The sequence below is a fragment of the Drosophila kikkawai genome, chromosome 2L (assembly GCF_030179895.1).
Source record: "Drosophila kikkawai strain 14028-0561.14 chromosome 2L, DkikHiC1v2, whole genome shotgun sequence".
Taxonomy (NCBI): Eukaryota; Metazoa; Arthropoda; class Insecta; order Diptera; family Drosophilidae; genus Drosophila; species Drosophila kikkawai.
This window is the reverse complement of record NC_091728.1, coordinates 26,643,852-26,671,018: the sequence shown is the minus strand read 5'-3', so window position 1 is coordinate 26,671,018 and position 27,167 is coordinate 26,643,852. Positions and strand designations below refer to the sequence as shown.

General features: G+C 39.1%; 1 protein-coding gene across 7 annotated transcripts; it reads right to left on the bottom strand.

Annotated features, from left to right (window-relative positions):
• Positions 1–226: 226 nt before the first annotated feature.
• On the bottom strand, positions 227–25,049 carry ap (apterous). 7 transcript variants are annotated; one of them, XM_070284237.1, is made up of 10 exons: positions 17,177–17,275; positions 15,264–15,550; positions 14,937–15,194; positions 14,658–14,869; positions 14,371–14,587; positions 12,859–12,998; positions 2,034–2,207; positions 1,718–1,974; positions 1,289–1,485; positions 227–1,224 (listed from the first exon to the last, which is right to left on the bottom strand). In XM_070284237.1, exons 3-10 carry the CDS (start codon positions 15,165–15,167, stop codon positions 1,051–1,053), a joined length of 1,602 nt encoding a protein of 533 aa, XP_070140338.1. In that variant the 5' UTR covers positions 15,168–15,194; positions 15,264–15,550; positions 17,177–17,275; the 3' UTR covers positions 227–1,050. The 7 variants fall into 7 exon arrangements, with proteins under 7 accessions (XP_070140338.1, XP_070140350.1, XP_070140345.1 ...); XM_070284249.1 differs by lacking the exon at positions 17,177–17,275 and having other exon boundaries at positions 14,658–14,866; positions 15,264–15,543; XM_070284244.1 differs by lacking the exon at positions 17,177–17,275 and having other exon boundaries at positions 14,937–15,189; positions 15,264–15,542.
• Positions 25,050–27,167: the final 2,118 nt, after the last annotated feature.

The window sequence follows — 27,167 nt, the reverse complement described above, 5'->3', positions numbered from 1 at the left end:
GGTGATTGGTCGAAGAATTGTCTATCGGAACGGTTAAACCTTGCGGCCCATCCGTTCAACGGATGAGGGATGCAGATGTGGCTCTTTGGGAAGACCCTATTATTTCCAAAAACTTGGTTCCAGATCCGACTAATAATATATATACATAATTAATATTCCTTAGGAAAGGTTTTCTTGTGTTTCTTAGTTACAAAAGAGTAGGTTTGAATAAGAGAAAATCGCAACGTAAGCTTTAATTGTTTTAATAATTTTTATTTGGCTTCTATGGTACGACTTATGGTTAAACTATTTGTAAGTACAAATCTTTCTGTGTTCATTGCTTCGATTATTCGTCATTGCTAACAGCTAAATGACATTTTCGTTTTTAAGCGCTTGGATCTCTATTTGTCAGCAGCGGCGAAGCAATTAATGCACCATAATACTACATACATATTCATATGCACTATATTATATAGAGAGGGTTCTCTAAACAAAATTCTTCTCTAACTATTAAATTTGGGCAATAAATATTAAATACATATCAATATGTATATGCATGTTACGTAATGTTATATACATACATAATTATTTGAGTTTTATAAATAATAATAAATTAACAATATCGGCTGCTACGCAAGTACACAAGGTTAGGGTCCATTACATATTTACAAATGAATGTTAACACGGAAGGGAGAAGCACTAGTGATGCTTCAAAGAAGTGATGCTTTGAACACAGTCAAGCTGAAGTTCTGGCATAACGACAATCAAGCGATTGCCGAAACACATAACTAATACGCATTGATTCAGCTATACAAATGTATATGTACCATGCCTAACAGCATTCCCTAGACGTTATACATAAGTAGGCATCGATTATTTGCATGGAGTGCAACTATATCGGTTCGGTTCCTTTCCAAAGCTGTCTCTGGAGTCGGATCCGTCACACTGACTGGAATACAGGTAAGGACAACCGGTGCTTGCGCATAGGATATGCAAGTTTTTGCCAGCTTCTTGTCTGCTACCGACGTTTGTTTCGCTTTTGATTCCGGCTCCGCTTCCCGTGAGCAACTGTTAGTCTAGATTATGGGGCGGAGTACTGTTTGGACCGCCCAGTATGAACGATGTTGGGCTGTGTACCGAGATGCTTTCGAGGTCCAGTCCGCCGTCACCCTTCTCCATCATACCGCTGCCGTCCTGCTTCATCATCATTCGGCGCCACTTGGCCCTAGCATTTTGAAACCAGACCTGAGGGGAACCGACAAATTCCGGTGAGCGGCTGCAATTTATTTTGGCGGCTGACCACACTCACCTGCAGGACTCTCTTTGGTAAACCAGTTTTCTGCGACAATTGCTTCAGATCCTTGGCATCAGGGTTGTGATTGATTGCAAAGTAGGACTTCATGGTGCGTAGCTGGTGATGCTTGAAGGATGTACGCATTCGCTTGGTGCGCGACGAGGAGCTCATGTGCGAACCGCGGCCGAAGTCCACGTATTCGGTGTTGAGATCTGCAATCAATCCAAAGGCTCGTGTAAGTCTTGCTGTTTTTACTGCACCTCTGGAGTTTTACGATTTAGGCACATAAAAACTGGTGCTGCAGCTTCAATGGCGCCAATATCCAGCTTCAGTGCCGACTCCAGCACCGCCGAACCCACTGTAGCCATAAAGACCTGAACTACACGCTGGCCATTTTTATGATCCGCAGTTGCGTCGCAAATGTACTGGGAATTTACAACCTACCTATATTGGCGGTGAACGCCTCGATGTCCTTGGGCTTGCGCTTGCGAGGCCTGCCCTTCTGACGCGCCGGCTGTGGCAGGCCGGTGATGACGTGAGACGCGGGCACAAAAATGCCTGTAGGAACAATGCTCCGACTGGGGTCCGAGTGTGGGCTCGAAGAGTCGTTGTGCGGCGACCCAAACTGGGCGCTGTACGGATAGGTGGCGCTCATGCTGGAAGAAGCGGCATCGCCTTCCCTCGCTATGCTGTAGTGGGTCCTACGGGTGATGACTGGTAGTGTTTAACTTGCAAAAATCGGATTACTCTTGACACTTACCTGCAGTATATAAGGGAATCGATGATGCCGTACTGGTCGCCCTTCGTCAGGGGCGTGTGACAGACCGTGCAGCAGAAGCAGTTGACGTGAAAGACCAGGTTTCGGGCGCGCATCACTAACTCGGTGGAGCTGATCGAGGCCAGGCAGCGGGAGCAGCGGCGAGTACCAAAAAAACTGCAAACGGAAATAATGATTGTCTTTTATCAATCGGCGCATAGAAGCAGCAGCAAAATCCAAGCAAGCTCAATCATTTGGTGTGGAGTAGTGAGCTTAACTCATGCCGTGCTTTGTGTCGGGCTTCCCACAAGTCTCACTAATCACATGTTTGGCAGGAAGCTACCAGCTACTGTCAGTCGGCCCTGTCGATAATCATGAGGCCTCCAACTAGCGGCCAGTAAACGCCTACTCATCTTCATCTTCATAGTCATCGTATAATGAAGACCGTCTACACCTTGGCTCGAATTCAATCCTTTGCTGGGTGATTTTAAAGCTGAGCGAAACTCAAAGCTTGTAAGGGTATACTCGTTTTGTTGAAAAGTGTGAGTCAGGAGACAAAAGTTTTCGATATGAAAAAAATTGTTGATCATCAACAATGTGGAAGATTTAGCCACCTTCGTCTTGTGTAAGTGCATGCTGATAGACTTCGTTTCAAATTTTGCCCTACTAGTGTAACAATTTTAAATGTTGCGCTTTTTTGTTCAAACATTTGTCTGTAGCGATCTATCTTGTTTTTATAATCAACAGATCCTAGAGACTGTAGAAAACCTACCAAATGAGGTTACATTGTGATCTTCTAATGGACAATTAGAACTATAATGTTTGCTTATATAGATGTTGGGCAATATTTCTTGTTATTTACCAAGTCAAACAAGACCCTAGGTCCCTGCAAGGCTATCACATCACATTCAAACGATAGTTTAATGTTCGCCGTCCTTTGACTTTAATGTTCATAATATTTTAAGACACCTGACCTTGCCTCTGCCCACCGAATGTGTGTCGGATATCGTTAAAAACCCTCCATATTCGGTCAGAGGTAAGGGTATGTTCTATAAATTATTAGGGCATTTATTAGACCTTTCTTTTACAAATAAAGAATTAAATAAATAAAAATATTTATTTTTTAAGATAATCCCAAAATTCGTAGGCATTTGCACCGGACAAAGACAGTTACTTTTTGAAAAGTTGTTAAAAATGTTCAGCAAAACGGAATCAAAGATTTTTATGTCAACGTTTTACATTATTTCCTAATAATGTGATTTGAGCTTTATATGTGATTACATCGGTATATGATATACCTAAAATGTTTTAAATATAACCAAACTTTAAAGAATCGTAAATAAATAAATAAATTATTAGTATTTTCTGTCTGCCGTTTACCTTTCTGGAGAGTTGCCCGAATCAAACTCCAAACCATAAAAACACACATACCACTTAGGGTACCGGGTATACCGTAGTCGATTGTAGTTTTCTTACTTGTTATTTTCGCAAATGACAGATCAAAGATTACCAGCATCGCTCCGTAATCACTGGGGAGTCCGATGGTTTCGTGCCAGAAACAAACCAGCCAACCGCAGCTTGGGGAAAGTGCGCAAGACCTTATTCCTGGCTGCCGGGAAACGGACGAGGACCAACATCAAATGCGCGGGACACGCGATTTCTTTGACATTAATCAAAATAATTGGCGCATACTGCAGTTTTAGCCTCTCTCAACAGACTAATTCTCACATTGCAAAGTGCTAGGGTGGATTTGGGCAAAAATAAACAGCCTTAAGGGGCAGCCGGTCGACACCGAGGCAATTTTCATTCCACATGCCTTTATCATATTCATAGGGAGCACACTCTTAGAGACTTTTCCATCCCGTATCCCATCAGTGCCGCCTCGCCTTTCCCGATCGCGTTCCAGATCCGCTCTGCATCTGTGTTGTCATTTTGTTGAAATTATTTTGAAAGCGACGTCGAGATTTTCGTCACATCGCAATTTCGCACATCTTGTCGGTACACGAAACGCGGCTTCTGCGGCTTTCGCCCGATCTCTCGCTCGGGTTCCGTCTGCAGTCAAGCCCTAAGCAGAAGTGCCCTTGTACATATGTACATACATACATATGTATGTATCTTGGCTGCTTTGCGGGACGTAAATCCCATAAATAATATTAAACATGCAGAAGAAGCGGTCGCAGCTACCAACTCATAAAATTACTACAGACCGCTGTTTCGGCGGAGTTGAGTTCGTTCCGCCCCTTCCACCTCCAGCGCCGTGACACGCCCCTTATCTCCTCGAAGAGCGGGGGAGAGAGCGCGAGAAAAATGAATTATGATTATTGCCATGTAAAAGAGCAGGCGAAATGTCAAAGTGACAACGTCTAATATATGAGAATGTTTTTAAGCGCTCGAAATCTGATACTCTTACACACATTCTGGTGGCTCCGCTCCCCGGTCACCGGTCCCAGGTTCCCCTTCCCGATCCCGTTCCCGTTTCCAGTCCTCTTTTAGTTTATCTTCCTGTCGTGCTCCGAATCAAATTTGCACCATTTCCTTTGACGCCTCGAAAAGGTTCTTTTTGTATAACTTTGACTATTATAATGTTGGAACTCTAAATCGTCATATAACGCCTGCTAATATTTTACAAAGCAGCTCATGTGCATTATAGGGAGGTTGTTTTGGAAATGTATCCCCAGAAACAATTTTCTTAGGCGTTTGATTGTCACAGCCAGTACTACAACCTAGTGCCAATTAAGAATGCATTTACAATAATAGGCAGAATGAATCATCTACGACCCTGCAAAGTATATAAATACCTATATTCAGGCGCAACATTAGCCATATCTGTCGCTCTGTAAGCTCTATAAGAGCTATAAGAACTAAACCAGCCAATTTTTTATATAGCTGTCATATAAGTGATCAGTAATTTTATATAATAATAATATTTATAATAAAGAAAAAATATGAAATTCAGCTTTTGAAAGGCAACTTCCTATCACGAATAGATTGAATGAATGTATATAAAGAATTTATATAGTATTCGTGGCATCTTGTGACTAAGAACATAAAAGGCTCTCTTGAATAATATTGCCGGATTAAAAACTCCTCATTAATGTAAATTTGTTAAGAATCCTTGATTGAGTCATCCGTATTCCATATTGGCCGCAGCGTTATCGATTTGTTTTAGTACTAATTTGCTTTATTTCATGTTTATACTTCTAGATGCTGCCGATCTCATGCATAAGAAGCCATGTTCCCTCAACTGGTAGCCTTATTTGTTCTCCTGACGTTTGGGAGGCGTGGACCTTTAAGGAAATCTCTTGCCCATAGTCTGGTCCTCAGAACATTTTAACACTATATCATATTTTAATTTTATAAAAAATAGTCTACAATCAAATTAATTTTAATATAACTCTTCTGTGGAATCAATGGAACAGGGTAAATAAAGAAAATAAGATGAGCAAGTTTCTGAGTATGCACAAGCAATATTTTCACCGTGCAGTTCCTCAACAACAGCTAAAAGTCAAGTCTTCACTGAGATCTAGCAAAGAGATTAAAACTGCAGAGCTCTGATATGCTTTCGAATCGTGGCTAAGTGCTGCGCCGCTCCGCCACTCACCGCCACTTGCCGACCATCGATAGGCCCGAGACTGAAGTCCGGGCTGAAGCTGCGGAGTGCGGCAGCTCTGTTTGTAAGGCGGAAGAGCTGCCCTACACACGTTGAAGTGTAAACCGACGTGCGACCCGGCTGGACGCTGCGATAATGCCGCGAACGTGTATGTAAAAGGGAGCAGGGGAACTCAGCTCGGGAACGTGGACGGGGCGGCCACGTTTTGTAACGTGAGAGCGATGAGGTTCCAAGAGCCACCCGCTGTGCCCAGCTCTTCAGATTACACACGTATAAGTATACCAGAAACAACAAGAGCGGATTTCCCAGACGGTCCGCCGGAACAACGTCATCTATCCCCTTCTACCACCCCATTAGCGGCGATGGCAACAATTTCGCTGCTGGGCACCGTGAGAGCGCTTCGAGTAGTCCTGGCCCCTAATCCTAACCCCATCCCCCGTCCCCTTTCCTTCCCTTGCTGAACCGACGACGACGTCCCGGGGCGATAATTCGATTCTAGGGCTCGGCTGGCGTCTGCCTAAACGTATACAATAATTATTTGCATTTAAGTTTTGTGTGTTTGGTTTTGTTATGACTAGAATTGCAAGCAATGTCGGTCAAAAATCGATCGAACAAAAAACGCATGTTTTTGGGTGTTAAGTCAGCTGAAAAATTAGTTATATCTGCCTGCTGGATTTATTCTTCCGGAGCCATCCCCCTGCCCTTTCAACCGCAGCCACTCAGAGAACAAGCCACTGTTTGGAGTTTCATTAACCATCGCATTTGCATTTCTAAGCGTTCCTTAATAGGACTCATCCGGTTCCAAGAAACGCACGTCCAAACCCATGACCATGTCCAGTGAAATCGTGTCTATAATTTTATAGCCAAGCTGATTAGATTACCAACCTATTGTTAGTCTGTTTTTGTGGAACGCCCTTACTTCTCCCAGACACAGTCTGTCATTCTGGAATGGCGCTTTCGCGCATAAATTCGGCGTTAAATGATTTCTTAAGATGCCTATTAAACATTTTAATTATGGCGATACCCCTGAGTTTATATAGGCCCTTCTTTCCAAGCCAAGTACCCGGGAATTCAGGCGGCAGTAGAAAGGTTAAGTTGTGCCGATGGGCAACCATGCGAGCGACGGCGATGCGAGACTGACAAGAAACCTACCACAGTGGCTGCGACTCACATTTTCTCGACCAAATATTATAACTCGATTAAACCTTAAAATATATATTTCGGGTGAAAATATATATGTACTTTTTCTAAAGAAAGTGCGAGGCAACTTGAACAAATAGGAATAAAACCTATGACATTTTAAAGATTTTCAGACATTTTCATAGTTTGCCAGTTCTATCTTGAGTTCATGTTCATATTTAAATATCAAGAGGTAAGTGTATTTTTCTATAATTTTAACATTAAGCTTTATGATGTAGTAGTTCGATTTAGATAAGATTTTTAAGGTAAAAGAAAAATTTATGTTATAAGTTATAGAACGCTCACCTCACATTCCGATTCGGTGGCCCAAGAAATGAATACCGAAAGACATGCCAAACAAGGAATAGTCCCCAGTTTGGCCCATTGTAACTATTTGTGGCGCTACACGAAACCGCTGACAAGTGACCATAAAAAATGAATGCTGTTCTCAGTCTTTTTGTCGGCGAAAATAGTGTGATTGCTGCTTGCTTCTCACTAACATTTCATCAAAACCCAGATCTGCCTAGCTCTAAATGGGACTCCAGGCTCTTGGTAACACTGGGTCCTACCGCTCAATTCTCTGAGGGCTGCGAGTAGAACATAGAACATGAGCCCCAACGAAAGATTGAATCGTTTGTAGATTTCAATTTCATCACGCAGAGGCTTCAGCTGAATGTAAGCTCTTCTTGCACTCCACTTATTTAATGAATTCTATCTTTGGCTTTTTCACGTGAAGGGTAATACGCCACTGTTGTCTGCGGGGCAGAGAAATTATTTTATTGCATAACAGACGGTTTTAGAGGGGCCATAAATTTGGTGCTCAAGTCTCCTGCTTTTGCTCGCGCTGGCCACAATTAAATAGTCTCGCTTGAGAGACTTTTGAAACTGTAAGCATTTTATGTCAATTTTTTTGGTTTCTTCCACTTGTGTACTTTTCAGGTCACTGTATCCATCTCCCACTGCAAAAGAGGTTTATTAAGACATTTTCTCGGCCTATGTACCTGCATTCAAGGTTCAGAGGATATGGAACCGAATTTTACTTGGCAGGTGATAACATATTATTACTTAGTGCAATGTAATACTCCGACAGCTTCTGGCAACGCTTTACAAAGTAATACGTACTCTAGACGGTTTCCTAAATCTAAGTTAAATCGGATAGGATCTTGTATCTGCATCCATCTCCCGCTGTTTTCTGAGAGTTACGAGCTGGATTTGAATTTTAACTTAATGCACAAAGCCTTGGTTACCGGGTATCTCACATTCGAGCACTTTTGACTGCGGCTGCATACTTGTTTGTTTCCAGTTTATGAGGAGCACCATAAAATAGAAATTACGACACTGCCTCCCGTCCCGAAAAACAGTATAACACTGCCAGTGGGGCTCCTGACGCGGCATCTGATGCTGCTGCAGCCGTCTTATCTGTTCTGCACCATCAGCAAAACATAATCACGATAGATAAGCCTTTTTCTTTGCTGCCCAGACAGCCAGGATGAAACAGTGACCATCGAGAAATGGGTTGAGGTAGGCTGTGCCACAGGTTTGGCCACAAAATATGGAGGAACAAGGTGACAGTGACACTCTTCACTCCACGCGTCACCAAAACCAGCTTTGGCAGTAGAAGTCGAGGCACTGCGCCATTCTAAAGTAAAGTTTTCAGTATACGTTGAAATTCATCAACTGCATCAAGAGCTTCGTCCTCAAAATAATAACCAAATGAAGTACAATACTTTTTTTATTTAAATACACAGCGAAAAAAAATTATTTAAGAAAGAACATAAACTAATGTTGGCTACCCGACGCCTATTTCGATAAAAAAAAAAAACAAATAAAAAACTCCATGCGAGACACTTTAGAAACAGTTGGGTTCTATGCTAGCACACATGCGGCATTTATCGCCCCAAATTTAGGGGCGACTTCGCCCTGGTTCTACCTGGTTCGAAAAATTGACGATCAAAACAAGGGCAATTCCATTTAAGATAGCGATCTCTGCTCTCACCTCAACTCAATTGAATAATTTGCAGTTTTATTGGCATATCACCTTGCATCTGCTTCCTTGGCAACAACTATTGTATCGTGATGTACTTTTCCCCACAAGCATATTAAGTTTGAAAACTTTTCCATATACATTGGATATATAAAAAAATTATGTAGGTTTATAATAATATTGATGGCAGTTTCGAACAAGTTTAATAACTAGTCGAAGGAATAAAGTTGATGTAAATGTCTGCTGTGGCTTGTCATATGCCTTAAACAAGAATACTTTACACATAAGCCTTTAAAAAGCCCGTCAAAAATCGCCGTTTCTTCCATCTTTATTTATACATAGTTTGATTCTTGTATCCCCAGAAAATGCACTGTCTATTACAAACAAAAATATGTTCTGTTGAATGTCTGGCTTCCAAACTTGATTAGTGCACTTGAAAAACCTGCACCTGCTAAACCAAACCGATCGACGGGGTCGTGTTCAGCGGCCCAAAATGCTTCTTGTAGGTTATCTAATCTTCCCACCTCGATTCCTTTTTAAACGTGGTTTTATTCTTAGTTCCGACCGAAAAGGTATGTATGAATGCATATAATAAAAAGAGGGGGCATCTCCGATCCTATTAAATATATATCTTTGCCAAGCGTCTCGATTTAGCCATGTTCGTCCGTTAGTCAGTCTGTCTATCCTATTGAAACAAAAGATCTCAGGCTATAAGAATATGGAGTAACTATCCTAAAATTAGGAATTCTGGTTTGAAGTAAGAATTGTTATTGAATAATTCGATTTGTGCGGCCTTTTTACCCGTTTTACAAGCGGACGTAAACGGATGGATCCGAACAAAAATCGCTGTAGATATTATATACGGACAAGGAATCGGACTTTCGGCATTAAATTCGCAGAATACTTAAAAACGGATGCTAAAACGGAAGAATGATACGAAACACGTGTTTTGTCCAGCAAAGTGAGTAAATAACCGCACAATGTTTTAGTCATTGTAGTTTTGTCCCGTGCTCATCGTTGTTATAGCTATTTCATATTTTGTACCGCTATTTTATAAGCCATGCCGCCTTTCGATTTTGACTGTAAGAGTTGTAAGTTTTAAGAGTTCCCCATTTTGTGAAGAAGTTCATAATTTTCCCGCGGTAAGTATTAAATTCATCTTATATATGTATTTATATATTACATTTCTCATGTATTATAAACATACAGTTCTTCTGAGTTACTGGTTAATTTTCGTTTGTGCAACGCAAAGGAACAAAGGAATAATTTGGTATTTTGTGCTATTTTAAATACAAAAGTAATATATGTAATGTAATTTACTCAAAATAATTTATATTTTCACAGCCGCCCCTTTCAAAAGACTCCTTTAGAAGACACCGTTTTTGATGGGACCACACACAAAAACATTTAATCACTTTAAATTAAATATTATTAATTTATATCTTAATAATAAATAATTTGTTTCTCTTTGACCGTTAGGATATTTGAACGTATCTCAATTATTTGTATTTATAAAACTTTTTCGGGTCGAAAATGATAGCTTTTGCCGCCCAAACTCCCTGACAGATGATTAACCTGAGTGCCTCTTTTGGGAACTAAAATCTGACGTTTCGTACGCCTGAAATCCGAAAAAGTATCTTTAGAAATATCATAATCGGACCTTTGGTTTACTAGGAACTTCAGCAAGATTTACGGTTGTGTTGGCAGCACCAATATCTGTTGCCCAATAATTTCTTGTCAAATTTTTTTACTATTAATGCATATACTTCTAACTAAGAAAAAACCCTGCAAGGGTTTGATAAAAACAACTCCAAATGAGGTTAGATAAAAATGCCTCTTGCATCTTCAACCACCAAAATGATTACATACATTTTATTAACAAATAAAGGTTCAATTTGCTAAAAATGTAAAATAAGAGGTTTCGAATTCCACACGCCACTTTAAAAATGTGTTTAACATATAATAAATATGCATCGAAGTTGCGTGATTTATTTTCAGCCCCAATGTTGTCGAAGAATTCTTTACTCTAAAATAAGTTTCCATAGATCATATTGCAGATAGTATGATATACATTTGCCAAAGATGCATTAAAACAGAATAATTCAGTTATTTGTATAAGCTGTGAGACCAGTTTACGTAGAAAAGGACAGACGGGCGTTCAGATGAACTTGACTAGTTTGATTTTTAATATACTTATATGTATATATGTATATAATATATTGATGATGAATACGCACAAGGCTAATGTATACTTATTGATAGTAAGTACACTGAGTTCATTTATAATATTTATTATTTAAAGCACACTTATGTCAATAAGTATAAATCCTGTAGCTACTGTTGAGTTCTGTAAAAATGCCAAAGCTCATAAAGTCCAATTAAAAGAACATCTTACAAAGACCTGCTTAGCGTTTTTGGTATAAACAAGGTGTTACCTAGCAACTGTTTAAAAGTCTGACACAAGCATGTTCTCACTTGTATCCCATATTTTATGTGCATATATACATATATATGTATATGTGTCGTAAAGCGCTGTTGGTGCTTTTCAGTTTTGACAAAATATGACTTTATTTCATTGGATGCGCCTACTCGCGTTCAATGAAGCTTCAATTCGCCCGGCGCGCGGAGAACTCGATAGATTTACATCCAGTTAACGGTGCAGATGACATAAATTCACCGCTCCCGACCCCGACGGATCCCGCGGACTCGCTGTCATATTCGACATCTGCAGTATAAATCAAAAGAAAATATGGGGGATTGTGCAGGGGAGGGTCGCGACCGCGGGATCCCAAGTGATTGATAATGCCCAGCAGCGAAAGCAGCATCGTCAAAAGCCGCCGGAATGAAGCGAAATGAAACATTACGGCGGAATGGATTGTGTATGACATGACAGGGCGGCGGCTCCCGTCCCCATCCCTTCGTCGTCCCCCCTCTCTGCGTCTCCCCAGATTAGACTACGACTTCCCGAGTGTGTGAGTGCCAGCGGAGCGCGGCGGTCGCGGTGCTGGATTCGGGGGATCAGCCCCATGAAACCCCTACATTGCAGGGAGCGCGACCCCAGATCCCGGCAGACTCTTGCAGACTCGGGCTTTGAATGCGCCTCAAAAACCGATGGCCGGCGGTGACGCCGCATACTTTGAAATATGGAGCGGCAATAAATGTCACAAGATTCATTAGAGAGAAAATTCAAGTGACGAGCGTGACTTCCACTGGATGTTCGGTACGCCAGGGCGAGGGTTCTGACAAGAATGGTGATGAACAGCGGAGTTGCCGCAGAACAGGTGTTGCCTTCGTCGCCCTCACTACCCTTCACTCCACTGGGCGCTCAATTCCCAGACCGAAAAGTTCGCAGACAAATTGGTGGTGTCCCACAATTAAAGAAAATCTAAAAGGCCCACAACCTCCGTGGGTGTGCTAAAACCCAGTGTAATTATAACCAGTTTTAGTAGCTCGCGTGATGGCTTCGGTCCGTGAAATCGGACTGCTGCATCTTGCGGCGGCTGTGAGAGCTGCTGCCGAACCCACCTGGGCGAGAAGTGTCAACGCTGGCAGAGTTGAACCTTTCGACCTTCAACCTCCCAAAGATCGGCTGGAGCTAGAGTGCTAGAGTGCGTTGGCAGGGCCGAGGGGTGAACGGACGTCCTCCAGAAAGTGGGGGGAAGCAGGCAGCATAACGCACGCAGGGCCACTCAGCCGGGGGATGAGAGGATGAGCTACCGCTGGTGCCTCCGTCGCGGTCTGCTTCTTTTTGCATTCGAATTCGCGATCGCGTTCGCACAGTGATGCAAAACAATGATGGGCATGGATCTTAGGGGAGCCGCTTGCATAAATACTTCAGTCGCGTGTTTGGAAATCATTTTCTACTCAATGTCTTGGCATGCTGTTGCTGCTTTATCTGATTCATCGGCCCCTGTGTCCCACCATCCGGCGACTGGCTTCTAGCCATAGATTCTGTCACTGCGCCCGCGTTCCCTCACTCAGTGGAACATTTTTCTCAATAGCTGCTGCTCTGATCCGGATTCGGCTTCGGCCTCGGCCTCGGCTTGGCGACTTACCTATAATAATCGTTTTTGCAATAAATGTTGCCATCACGTGAGTAGCATGAGGATTCCCGTTCCAGCGGCTGCTGACAGGCATAGCACTGCAAGCAGCTGGCGTGCCAACGTTTTTCCACAGCAGAGAGGTAGAAGCGATCCTGCAGGAAGGTCAAAGAAATTTCTTAAATAACATGTTCAATATATATCCTGACGGTAAGGGTTCCCAATATTCATAGACTGGGAATAAACAATGATTTGTGTTTGTTTACACAGTATTTCAAAAGCAATTATATTTATTTTTTTAAGTAATGATAACTATTTAAGGGCAATAGCATTTTGGGATTGCTTCTGCTTCCTTGTAGGAACTTTACTTTTATACACTATTCATATTTATTTTCTTTCAAGTTGCAGAATCAAATGCGACTGGTGATACAAAATAAACTAGAAAAATAAATCCTGCATACGCTCAAGAGGATTTTTTGAAACAAAACTAGATCAGTCCTATACAATTTTTTTTCAAGTCGCCTTGCCTTATAAAAAAGGATTATTTAGGACCAATTTCTGTCTATCAATCCTGAATTTATGTTCTGTATTTAATAAATATGGTTTATTATGCGTACGACTTCAAAATAAGTCTAAAAGTCGATTCGATTATTTTCTTCCGATTCGAAAACAAGTATACTGTGTTAAGTAGAGGTGAAGAACAAGGGCCTAATACGATTACGAACTTACTTAAATGCTGGTTGGGTTATTAAAAAAGCTCTTTCCGATCTTAAAATTGACTCAACTGTTACTTTGAGAGCCATAGAACATAGTAGATCGATTTCATTTAAATAAAAATAAACAATTATATTGCAGAAATGACTTTCTACCTTTTGGAGCATTTACATATAGTGCAATAAAGAGTATATGTATATATTTGGCATAGGAGCGATAACAAAATTAAAAGAAAACAAGAAAGAAAGCTAACTTCGGCATACCAAAGTTTTTATACCCTTGCAGTAGTTGGACCATAAAGAATCGATCCCTATTCGTCAAATGAGTAGAAAGACTGACAGGAGATATATAAACGATATATAATAATACATATATATATATCTTCTATGGCGGCTATCTGATATAGTCGTCCGGTTCGGTTCATCCCTACTAATATACTAAGGAGAGTAGTGCGTTTCTGCAAAGTTTCATTCAGATAGCTTAAGATTTGAGGGACATGGATAGATCGACTCCGTTGTTAATGCCAATCAAGAATATAAATACTCTATAGTGAATATACTGTATAGTGCATTTTTTACTGCGTTGCAAACTTCCGACTAATTCTAATACCCTGTAAGGTTATAATTATATGAAATCTAGATTATAGAATATATTTTAAATCTAAACTAAACGATCCCTAGAGGGATTTTACATTGTGAATGCTGATTTTGAAAGTGATCTGTTACATTGTTTCTCTGATAGCGCACTGTTGTAGTACCCTTTTACCCTATGTGTACTGGGTACGAGTTTTTCGCATTTAGTCTGAAGGGTTACCTGTATTTTCCGCCCACAACCGGCGCAGTCATCGAGGTTGCGCGCTATTTTGCTATCGTTGGTGGACTCGGGACTACTGGGTGGTCCGTATGGTTCCGTTTTAAACGATATGCCCGACGTCGTCTCGTCGCTGACTTCCGTGCAGTCCGTTCTGCTCCGGCTGATCGAGAATTTGGCCGCAGAGTCCTCGATAGTGGCGCGATCAGCGGTCTCATAGCTGCAGGAACCAATAAAGTTTGCGGTAAAGCTCGCAGTTGAGTGCCATTGATTACGAAATGGTTTCTTACCTTCTGAATGACTCGGTTGCGTATGCATTGCTAAATGGCTTTGTACTGTGGTCACAAATATCCGGACACGAGGATGAGGAGCATGTGCGGAACAATGGGTGATTATTATTTGCACCTGCAGCACTGCCACATTGATTGCTCCCTTGATGTGCTACAGGTGGTGTCGGACTTTTCTCCCTTGCGCCGGGCCCAAGAAATCTTGCGCTCTGCTGCTGCAATTTTTAAGAAAATATGCATTTATTATTGGTTGGAAAAAGTCATGGAAACCAGGACTAGGACCTGCGCAGCGGTGCCCAGTCCGCTTGGTAAAGGAGTTGCTGTCTTATAAATTATACGGCCAATGTTCAACGACGATGGCGGCAAATGTAAAAGCAGAGCCAAGGTTTGTTTCAAATTAGAGCAGGGTATTTCAGACTTATTCCGAGAAAACGATGCGCGACATTTGCGAAACGCCAACATATGAGCAGAGCCAGCGGCAATACCAGGCCGGGACAGGCCATCCCATCTCATCTCGCATCATCCCCTCTGTGGACTTCACTTATTGGAAGAAAAAAACAACATTGGGCATGTACAGATGTTTCTACCAAGAAAGTACAGGGGACATACATACATACGTCGTCTTGCACTTTTCAAGCGGAAGATTCCAGACTTCGAGAAGCCCACGTCCAACTTTCCGCCTCATCTCACCTCTTATCGCCTCGCCCGGCCCCTCCAATCATCTCTGCTTCAGTTTACTTATTTTTGATTAATTAGTTAAAAATAGATGACAACTGCAGCTTTGCCGGCCGTGCGCGTGTTAGAAGGATGACAGGTTTCCTTGCTCAACACGATACTTTCCTTATTCGGTTTCACTTTTTTCAGGACCATTTTTTGGACATTTTATTGGATCTGACCTGAAACAAGTTGTTACCTTTAGGGGAACACTGTGTATAAGACAAGTGCTATAAATGTATAACAGTCTTGCCCTCTTTGGATTGAAAATGGTGTCTCAGAGTTTCTTTATAACGACTTCTTGCGTAAATATACTATAAATCAGGGACCGTGTAACATTAATATATTGTATTACAATAAAAATAAGTAAAAAAACAAGAAAGGAAGCTAACTTTAGCACGCCGAAGTTTGTATACCCTTGCAGTTTGGAATTGGATCATTAAGAATCGATCCATTCTGGTCAAGTTAATATACAAATAAGAGGAAATATATATTTATACATCATTTAACAAAAACTATATTTTATATAATAAACATTATAAATATAAATGCTGAACAAAATATATATAATAAAGTTTCATTACATTTACGTATACTTATTACATGTTTACAGTTTGATTGTTGCTCGCAAATTTCCCTACATTTACCGATCGTTCTATGTCAGCTATATTATATAGTTGATATAATTTTATAAAATTAAAATCGAAATTCTGAAATATCAACGAAGTTATATTTTTTTTCTATTAATTTCCCGATCGTTCCTATGGCAGCTATATGATAGTCGCCGATTAGGTCCGTTCCGACTATATAGAAGTGAGAGAAGTCAGATAACTATATGCAAGGTTTGTTCAGATAGGTTCCAAATTAAGGGATTAGTTTCCGTAGAAACGGACAGACGGACGGACAGATGGAAATGGCTAGATCGACTTGACTGTTGATGCTGATCAAGAATATATATACTTTTTAGAGTCGGAAATGTTTGCTTTACTGCAATGCAACCCATAAAGTATACACAAATATTTTTGATAAGCATCACCAGCTGAGTCGAAGGTGACATCGTCACTTTTACCATATCTCACCTCGTCAAGAACAAAGGTGTCCAAGAACAACAAAGTTATTATTTCTTTTCTTATAATATCCCGATCGCTCCTATGACAGCTATATAATATAGTCGTCTGATCCGGACTGTTCCCACGTATATACAAGTGAGAATAGTCTGCAGAGTTCATTCAGATCATCCAAAACGGAGGGACTACTTTGGGTAGAAACGGACAGAAGGACAGACGAACAGACGATTAGACGGACATTGCATAGCACTAACAAACAAGAACCTCTCCTTAAACTAATGCATTTTATTTTTTTGATATCGGATGTACATATATAGTCAGGATGTACATCGCAAACCATTCCCTTTTTCTTTGGAAGGGAGTTTAGAGATTTCATATAAATTCTATACCTATAAATATTTTTTGATAAAAAACTTTAAAATTTTGTCAATATAGTTATAATTTTAGATATTTAAGTTATTAAGCTAACTTTAGTCGTTTTGCACGGAATTAATTTTTTTCCAAAATAAGAGGCACTTTTCCCGAAGAAAAACCAACCATCTAACAAAATGTCGAAATTAAAATATAGTTAATAATTATTAAATAAGTACATTTTTCTTGATCAATACTGTATGAAGCTATTAGTACATACTGCAGCTAGTGCATGAATCATAACAATCTGATCAAGCGAATGTTTATCATACTAAGAGATATTTTAATAAAACATTAGAATAAATACTTTTACTTTACAAATTAAGTTACTTTTTATTTGGTTTTCATGATTTGAGACGACGAAAACTTTATTATTATATATTAAAAAACTATGTTTTACAATTTTGAGACCATAATTACTCGGAAACGCTCAACCGATTTGTGTCAAACACGGGAGGATTTTGAACGTATGTTTTTAGAGTTACATCAAAGCTTTTAGATTACAGATAAAAGCATTTTTTGCTGGAAAAGTCAAAGCGTAATCGGATAGTAAACATTAGAGTTATGAGACAAGAAAAAGGTATATGTATGTCAGGTGTTGGGGTGGTTGCTTAACATGTTTCTGGCAAAATTTTCTTTATTTAGGTGTTGCGCAGCAGGTCCTTACCAATTGTCACTATTTTCTTCTGCCTTCCGCATTGCCTAGGGTATTATATTTTCAGTCAGAAGTTTCCAACGCAGCCGAGTCGATCTAACCATGTCCGGCTGTCCGTCCGTCTGTCTGTTTCTACGCAAACTAGTCCCTCAGTTTTAAAGCTATCTGAATGAAATATTGAATACTCTCACAACAATATATATCGATATGATATCGACGCATTTCCGGGAATGTATCGTATGTTTAAAAATTCAATTTTACAGGAGAAGCTTTTTTCTGATGTAATCCCTTTGGAAGCACTATAGAAAAGACACAATTGAAACTTAATTTTTATCGGAACTAAAGGGCTTTCAGTTATAATATTTCACAGGGTAGTGAGACACTAGGTGCCTAACAATTTTGCATTAAAATCTCAATTTCGAAAAAAAGCGACATACGATACTTTCGTGGAAATGCGTTGATATAGCTGCCATAATAATGATTTGCAAATTTTTTGAAAAAAAGTATAACGTGGCTGTTTTTCATTTCACATTTTCACATTTTAGATATGGCCATTTTTTATTATTTTAGAATTTCGGTTTTAATTTTATGAAAATAGGTCTACTATATCTTTTAGCGCCAATAGGATCAATCAGGAAATTAATAAAAAAAAAACTTATAACTTCGTTGTTTTTCAGCGGAATTTCGGTTTTAATTTTATAAACGACTATATCATATAGTCACCGTATAAAAGATCGGTAGATGTACAGATGTAACTGTCAAACTGTGAATATAATAAGTAATGTAATGAAACTTTGTTTTGTGTGTTTTTCAGAATTTAAATTTATCATGTTTTTTATACTAGATATGGTCATATCCGCCAAATGGTCAACCATAAATAAATGTCAATATTTTCATAATACAATGGAACCATAGCATATCTCTGTTGTTTTTTGACAGAAATTGGCCAGAAAACTGAAAACATTTAATTTTTTAATTTTTAGCTACTTTTAAACGCATTTTTTTGTTAAATTATTTCGCAAGGAAAACATATGATATGTTTGCACTTTTTTTTACCAAATTTTATTATAGCAATCTAATGAGAAGAGCAAAATTCAAAATGAGCGAAGAAAAAGTTCAATTAACTGTAATTTTAAATTTGCTTCTTATCTATGCTCTAATCGTACGTTCGCGACCGAAAACGTAATGTAATTGTGATTGCTTTGCATTAAGTGCAAGCAGGTGGATGAAACTTCTTGTGTCGTCATTTTCGGGTTACTATTTCAAATATACAAAAACTGAGATTGCTACTAACCAATCTTTTTATATATATATTTTTTTTTTTAACTTATACTTTTTTGTTGAACAAGCATATAAATGTTCTTAGATGTGACAAAAGTGGAAATGTTAAATTTAACACAGTTCGGACGGCCCATTTCGCAAAAACAATAATATCATAACAATTTAATTACTTCACTATTACTTTATCCGTTTTTCTTGTTAATAATAAATTTCTTGTTAATATTTCGTATTCAACAAATATTGCTTATTTGCTATAAATGTTATTACAATTATAAAATTGAGCTAAAACTGCTTTTTATTTAAGGAAATATAAAGTTATTTTTTAATAGTACGAAAAAAATGGAAATAAAGCATAATGCTTATTTTACACCACTATTTTTTTATGAATAACTTCATATTTCCATAAATAAAAAAAAAGTTTTAACTTAATTATATTTTTTCCATTTTGGAAAAATCGTACGTTTTCAACTCCTACGTTCGCGACCGGTACTTAATTCAATTAAAAACAAGAAAGGAAGCTAACTTCGGCACGCCGAAGTTTGTATACCCTTGCAGATTGGTTTTGATATTTATATTATAAATTTAAATGCTGAAAACACTCACAAAACAGAGTTTCATTACATTTTACCTATACTTATTATGTTTACAGTTTGACAGTTACAGCTTTACATTCTACCGATCGCTTCTATGGGAGTTATATGATATAGTTGTTCGATTTTTAAGATGTATATGTTAAGAGTAGATGAAAATGCGTTGAAAAACAACGAATTTATTTATTTTTTTTTTTTCTATTAATTTCCCGATCGTTCCTATGGCAGCTAAAGAATATAGTCGTCCGATTTTAATAAAATTAAAAACGAAACTATAAAATAATTTAAAATGGCCATATCTCAAAAATGATGCAAAAATGTTGAAAAACAAACAAGTTATATTTTTTTTCTAAAAATTTATCGAACATTTGTATGGCAGCTATGTGATATAGTGGTCCGATCCGGCCCGACATATATATAGCAGTGAGAGTATATAGAAGACTATATGCAAAGTTTCATTCAGATAGGTTTAAAACTGAGGGACTAGTTTGCGTAGAAACGGACAGATGCTGTTCAACAATATATGTATGTACTTTATAGGGTCGGAAAGGTTGCAAACTTCTGACTGAAATTATAATACCCTGCAAGGGTATAAAAAGGAAATGTAGATATTTCTTTGGGAATGGACTCAATACAAAGCTACATGAATACATTTTAAAAGTTAAGTTATTGCTTTAGAATATTCCGCCCCAATTCGCAGAGTTTTCCATTTTACTAGATTAAGCCAAAATAGATTCCCATTTTACGTACGTTCGCGATCGCATGTTTTTTTGCCAATATTATGAAAACAAACCCCATTTTTACACTAAGCAAAGAGCTAACAAAATACTACCGAAAGGCAAAAAACGTTTCTTTTATATATATATATTTTTTTTTGCACTGAGTACGTACTAGCGTACGTCCGCGACCCGCGGATACGCCCTTGTTTAAATTTAAAATATAGGTTTTTGTATACGAATAAGTTTTATTTTTTTTTAATTTTATCAAAACCGAATTATTATATGGTATGTATAAATACAATTTTAATATTTTTCCTTTTATTTTTTCTATTAATTTGACCAGAATGGATCGATTCTTAATGATCTTATAGCAAACAGCAAGGGTAAACAAACTTCAGCGCACTTTCTTGCTATACCATCAGGGTATTATAATTTCAGTCAGAAGTTTGCAACACAGTGAAGGAGATCTTTCTGACCCTATAAAGTATATATATTCTTGATCAGCATCAACAGCCGAGTCGATCTAGCCATGTCCGTCTGTCCGTCCGTCCGTCCGTCCGTCCGTCTGTCCGTCTGTCTGTTTCTACGCAAACTAGACCCTCAGTTTTAAAGCTATCTGAATGAAACTTTGCATATAGTCTTCTATATACTCTCACTGCTATATATGTCGGAACGGGCCAGATCAGACGACTATATCATATAGCTCCCATACAAATGATCGATAAATCTTTAGAAAAAAAATTATAACTTGGCTGTTTATCAACATTTATGCAAATCGGACGACTATATCTTATAGCTGCCATAGGAACGATCAGGAAATTAATAGGAAAAAAAACTATAACTTCGTTGTTTTTCAACGTTTTTTCATCTACTTCGGGATATAAGCTTATTTTATTATTCTAAAATTTTGGTATAAATTTCATAAAAATCGGACAACTATATCATATAGCTGCCATATAAACGATCGGTAGATGTAGAGAAAATGTAAAGCTGGGAATGCAAAACTGTAACTGTCAAACTGTAAACATAATAAGTATAGGTAAAGTGTAATGAAATAATATCAGCAAGGGTATACAAACTTCGACGTGCCGAAGTTAGCTTCCTTTCTTGTTATTCCTTGTTATTATTCCGATTAATTTCAATATTATACGTTACTAAATAAAGTATAGTATAGTAATAGTTTGACTTCCAATTATAAGGAAATACCTTTAGCAGTTTTTCCAAACAACAAATGAGAGCTTTGTTTTTAGGCCACCTTACTAAATGAATCAAGATTTCACATTGTCAGTAAATATATAGCCCTAACATTTCTGGGCGGAACGCACCAGTGCAGTAAAGAACACTTTTTTATTTAGTTATCATTAATAAATAGTAAATATCTGCCATTGTAAAACTATAGCCTTACCGGATAAGGAAAATTTCTTAATGATATGCTCCGACTCACATCAGGTGGCCAGAGGCAAGGATAAATATCTTAAGATATTGTTCTATTAAAATCTAAGGATCTAAGGCGATGGCCTTGAAGGAACTGGGAAACGTATTTGAGTAAGAAGCTGACTGGAAAAAATATGTCCGTTGATTAGTTTATGGAGGAACATCACGCAGTGGCAGGTCCGATTATCAAGATCCTTATACAATTTTTGAGTAAGCTTCGCCAGCCGAGTCAATCCAACCTATGTGTGTGCTATGTAAATTAAAATACTCAAAATTGATTGACAAACCTATCTATATTGATAAACATTTTTGAAAACCCCATTGCATTGACTCCATTAAAATATTTTATATAAAATATTTTGTTACATGTGGCCTATATTATATTATTATATCTTAGCAGAGAAGAAAGAAACTCGAGATACAGTTATTATTATTAATTTTAAAATAATACTTAACGTTTGGTTTACAATCAGTTTCTAAAAGTTCCACATTTGTTTTGGACTCTGAGATATCGTCTTACGCCCTCTACGGCCTAAATTGGGATGCTGACTTGAGATTACTGTTTTATTCTAGTAAAACAAAGCTAACCGTAGAACGATGCTTGGTGTCGTATTTCTTAATAACCTTTAAAACGAAATATTTGAGAGCCCCTACTTGCTAAGGCCACGTTCCTTGGCTAACATTTAGAACCTATATACCCTTCGTAATAAATAACTGTAGGCTGGACTTTGAAGTACATGTACATGAAACCGCCTCTTTGATATTATTGTGATAACCTTCCCAACACCGTAATACTTTCAGAATTAGCTCGTAGCATAGTAATATAGTAATTTTTAAAATTTCCTGTTTTTTATTTTCTTCACGCGTCTATCCAGTTCGGTCCGTTGGGGGAAAGGTGGGCGTGGGACTCACGAGACAAATAACTGTTTAAATAACTTCCTTTGTAAGGCGAATTTAAAGATATATATAGAAAACTATTGATATTTTTTCAACAGACCTTTTCGCTGAGACCAACAAATATTTTAAAAAATGTTATATACTGATTTAGAATGGCAGGTAAACTATAGTACTTTAACATGCCGTAATGATTGTTTTAAAAAAAATCTGTAATGAAGTTACAGATCTCAAATGCACCCAACAAAATTTCCTTTTTGCTGTTTAAGTTTAAAATAGGGGACGTATAGGGGTTTTCGTGAGGTCGGACTCGAATTGGGAACATCAAAAATCTTTGTTCTTTGTTATTGGTCTGTTTAATATTAAATAAGAAAGGAAGTTTGTATGCTCTTGCAGTTTGCAATTGGATCATTAAGAATCGATCCATTCTGGTCAAATTAATAGAGAAAATTAAAGGAAATATATAAAAGTTGTTTATTTATGGATACCACATAATAGTTTGGTTTTAATAAAATTAAAAAATAATGTTTAATCGCAGAAAATAACTGTATTTTAGATTTTAAATATCTGGTATAATAAACAATATAAATATAAATGCTAATGCTTAAAAAACCAAAGTTAAAACCGAAATTGTGAAATAATAACATATAACCAAAAAAAAAGCAAAGCCATACATTTTTTTTTTTTTTTAAATTTGTCGATCGTTTTAATCCAAAATATATAGCAGTGAGAGTAGTCAGAATCATTCAGATAGCTTCCAAACTGAGGGACTAGTTTGCATAGAAACGGACAGATTCAAAATCGGATGACTGTCATTAGGCATTCAGCATAACCTACATATACGCTCTAAATTTATTTGGGTCAATATTAGTAGCTCCTGGATGGGTGGTCAAAATACTACTAAGCAGAAAGGCCAAATTCAAATTGTTTCAGAAGACCTCAAACTTAATTCTTAAGCTCAAAGAGCCTTGTTGTTATAATATTCCAAATAATAATTGGATACTTCTAGAATCCTAAGATCTAAGATAGAAGAAGAACATTCCTTTAAGAGATAGAAAGTTTTGTCCACAAAACACCTTATACAAACTCGTGAAACACTATAAACTTGAGAATTGAATCGATCTGTGCACTAAAATCAAAGTGATTCGACAAAAATCAACAACTGCCACACAATGTAACAACAACTTTTACAGATCGATAATGCTGGAAAATGTTATTAAACCGGAACGCCCAAGGGGATCTCTTATCTTCTCAGTGTGGCTGTAGCTCTGCCAGCGGCTTCTGCTTCACCGAGCTGTCTGTCGAGCTAGCCGGGATGGGGATCTTTTGGACTAGCTAGGTCTGGCACTGATAACTCCCAGTAACCCGAGCGCAAAGCGAGATAAGCCCTAAATTGTTCAGGGACTTGCGCCAAAACCGCTGGAACAGTTCGGATGAGTTCGGCCGGAGGCTTCATAAATTTGTCATTGCTATCGCGGGCTACAGCGGATCTGAGGAGTCAGAGTCCGGTGGGAGTACTTACCCAATGCATCACAGGGCGCTCCTCGGTGCAGACGCCCATGTGCGTCTTTTGGAATGACGCGAGGTCTATTTCCAAGGATGATTTCCGTCGGAGGTGGTATGTTTGTTTTTATTATGTCTAAGTTCCTTGCCCTATGAGCCAAATACCCCCTGGTAAAGGCTGTGCTCCTCAGCTAGCCGATGGGATTCCTCCTTCGTTAAATTTCAACTGTCGAGAACTGGAAACAACACTTGACACCGACCTCGACTGCGCGATTTGGCTTGCCGAAAGTTTGTATATTCACTTTGGTGTCGTCAACTTGAAGGCTCAAAATTTCGCGTTCGGCAACTTTTTGAATTAATTTCATAAATACGTATTTTAGTGACTCTAAATAAATTTTCGTTTCAGCGTTAAGGTAATTTGAGGAACATTTGGGTCACACACGAGCACGCACAAAACACTCAAATGACTCGCGGCAGGTAGTATAATTAGGCGAAAGTCATAGGCTTCCAGGCTGAGAGCTCATCTGGGGACGGTGACGGTGACAACGAGTAGCGGCAGGGACTGTGACACCGGTTGCAAGGAGTTCCAAATTAATTTATGACATTCATTTACGAGACAGCGGCAGAATGGCACTTCAGATCCGAATTGAGTGGTCGTGGCCTGCTCTTGTCGGACCGCTTGGCTGGCTTGGGGACTCGCCGGACCTTCCCGAGATGCGTACTACTGATAAATCATTAGAGAGGCGGTTGCGGGGATCGGCGTTTGGTTCTCGGCTCCTTCGCTGCGTTGTTTATGGCTGGCCGTTTGATCCCCGGTTTTATTTCAAGTCTGTCTTTTTCGCCAGGTCCGCTCTGCGTCGCTCGTGATTGCCGTCGTGATAGCTCAATAAGCTGGGTGCTCGTATTGCCCCCGTTGGCAATAGTCAGCCGTAATCCGCGGGGCGTGGTCTTGTCTTCCCCAGCCCAGCTCAAGTCCCAGCGCGAAATCCCGACTCTGCTGGCACTACTCCTGCTGCTATAGAGCGATTTGCCACGAACTTAGATCCGACCTGAATTCGAACTCGATCTCGATATCCAATTTCAATCCGCGACCGATCGTACAGAGGCGCGAGGACGACTAGTCGGCGCAACTGCGTAACTGGGAATGCTTGGGCAGCAGTCGAGCGCAGCGCCGGCAACCGAAAAACTCAACCTCCCCGCCGAGTGGCGTGGCTGTTTGTGTGAGTGTGCAGTGCTGTGCGCACGCCAGCCTGAGCGAGGGAGAGTGTGTGTGTGAGTGCGCCGAGCCTGTGCTGCCGGCCCGCTCGCACTCACGCTGTGCGCCGCCACTCTCTCCGTAGCAAATGGCGGTGCTCTCAGTTGATTGTGTCAGTATGTCGCACTCACTCTGACGCACTGCAGCTGCTCAAGAGGGCGTGGTGTGTTGTCACCCCAACCTGTGCGTACATCCCAGTGCTTAGCCCGGGGAAGCTCGGGGGCTCGAGGCCCCGTAGCTGGCTGCCAAACATGAATAATGCAACGATAGCAGTCTGTGAAGGCACAATCGGCATTTAAACGGAGATGGCTCTCGGCCCGGACAAGGGAGCCGGAGTCCGTGACAGAAATTTTTGCGTCCGCGAAAGATGTTCGTTGGCCTCCCACACCCAGCGTCGGCTCACCCGAACACCCCACACACAACAGCAGTAACTGCTGTTTGTTCTATTCTGGTTGTTAATACTGTCGCAGGAGCTGCTGCTCCTGTTCGGGTCGCTGTGGGATCTGTGCGGCACCACCTTCCTCGCTGCTACACGCCAAAAGCTTTAAGAAAGTCGAGCAGGTCTTATTTATTTCGATTTTGCTGAGCTCCTTTGCCCAACCCCCCCCCCCCCCCCATTGTATACTTCTTTTTCGTTTCTCGGTCTTAAAGTTGTTTCTGGCTGCTGTCGTTGTTGTTGGTGGAAGCTTCTCGCTTTGGAAGCTTATGAAAAACCCCGATAATGTCGACGACTGATTGGGTGGTTGTGGGTGATGTACTTGGGCCTTGCCTTTTTATATTCCTTTTCTACAAGTATCCGATTTGCGTTGTCAGCTGTTTTGTAATTCAGTTTTTTATACCCTGAACGGGGAAGAGGGTATTCTTACACACATATGTACAAATCTACATACAATCCTACGCTGATAAATGTATACATAAAAAACCAGGAAAAGAAATCGTATTCGGTGTGTGCGTATATATATATATATTTTATCCCTATAAAGACTTCGGTATAGTCCCCCTTATAAAACCATGGCAATATTTTAAGAGCCAAAGGTATTTCATGGTTGAATTTGTTTTTAATTCATTTTTCTTTAAGTTAAATACTTATCAAATTTATAAGCATTTTAAAAATTTCTGTTTATGTGGTAATTCCCGAATGCCCAAAAATTTAATTAAACATAAGACGAGATTTTATTTTATTTTGACAAAATGAAAAATTAATAGCTCTTGGTTACCACTATATCAAAAAGCCCCGACCACTATTAATTCGCACGACAAGCATCTATCTTCTGTTCTTCCTTGCAAAACAGATCTCAGAAACTTTAAGATCTAGACCTACCAAATTCAATGTCAACGTGTTAAGAAAAGTTGGCTAATCCTGTCTTAAATGACATTATAAATAAAAGTATGCCAAACATAAACAAGAAAGGAAGCTAACTTCGGCACACCGAAGTTTTTATACCCTTGCAGATTGGTTTTGATATTTATATTATAAATTTAAATGTTGAAAAAACACACAAAACAGAGTTTCATTACATTTTACCTATACTTACAGTTTGACAGTTACAGTTTTACATTAACAGCTTTACATTTTCTCTACGTCTACCGATCGATCCTATGGCAGCTATATGATATAGTTGTCCGATTTGTATGAAATTTATAACAAAACTCTTAAATAATAAATTAAGCTTATATCTCAGAGTATACGAAAATACGTTGAAAAACAACGAAGTTGTTTGCTATAAGATATAGTCGTCCGATTTTCATAAAAGTAAAACAGAAATTCTAAAATAATATAAAATGGCCATATCTCAAAAATGATGCAAAAATCTTGAAAAACAGCCAAGCTATAATGTTCTAAAAATGTATCGAATATTTGTATGGCAGCTATATGATATAGTCGTCCGATCCGGCCCGTTCCGACATATATAGCAGTGAGAGTATATAGAAGACTGGTATATGCAAAATATCATTTAGATAGCTTTAAAACTGAGGGACTAGTTTGCGT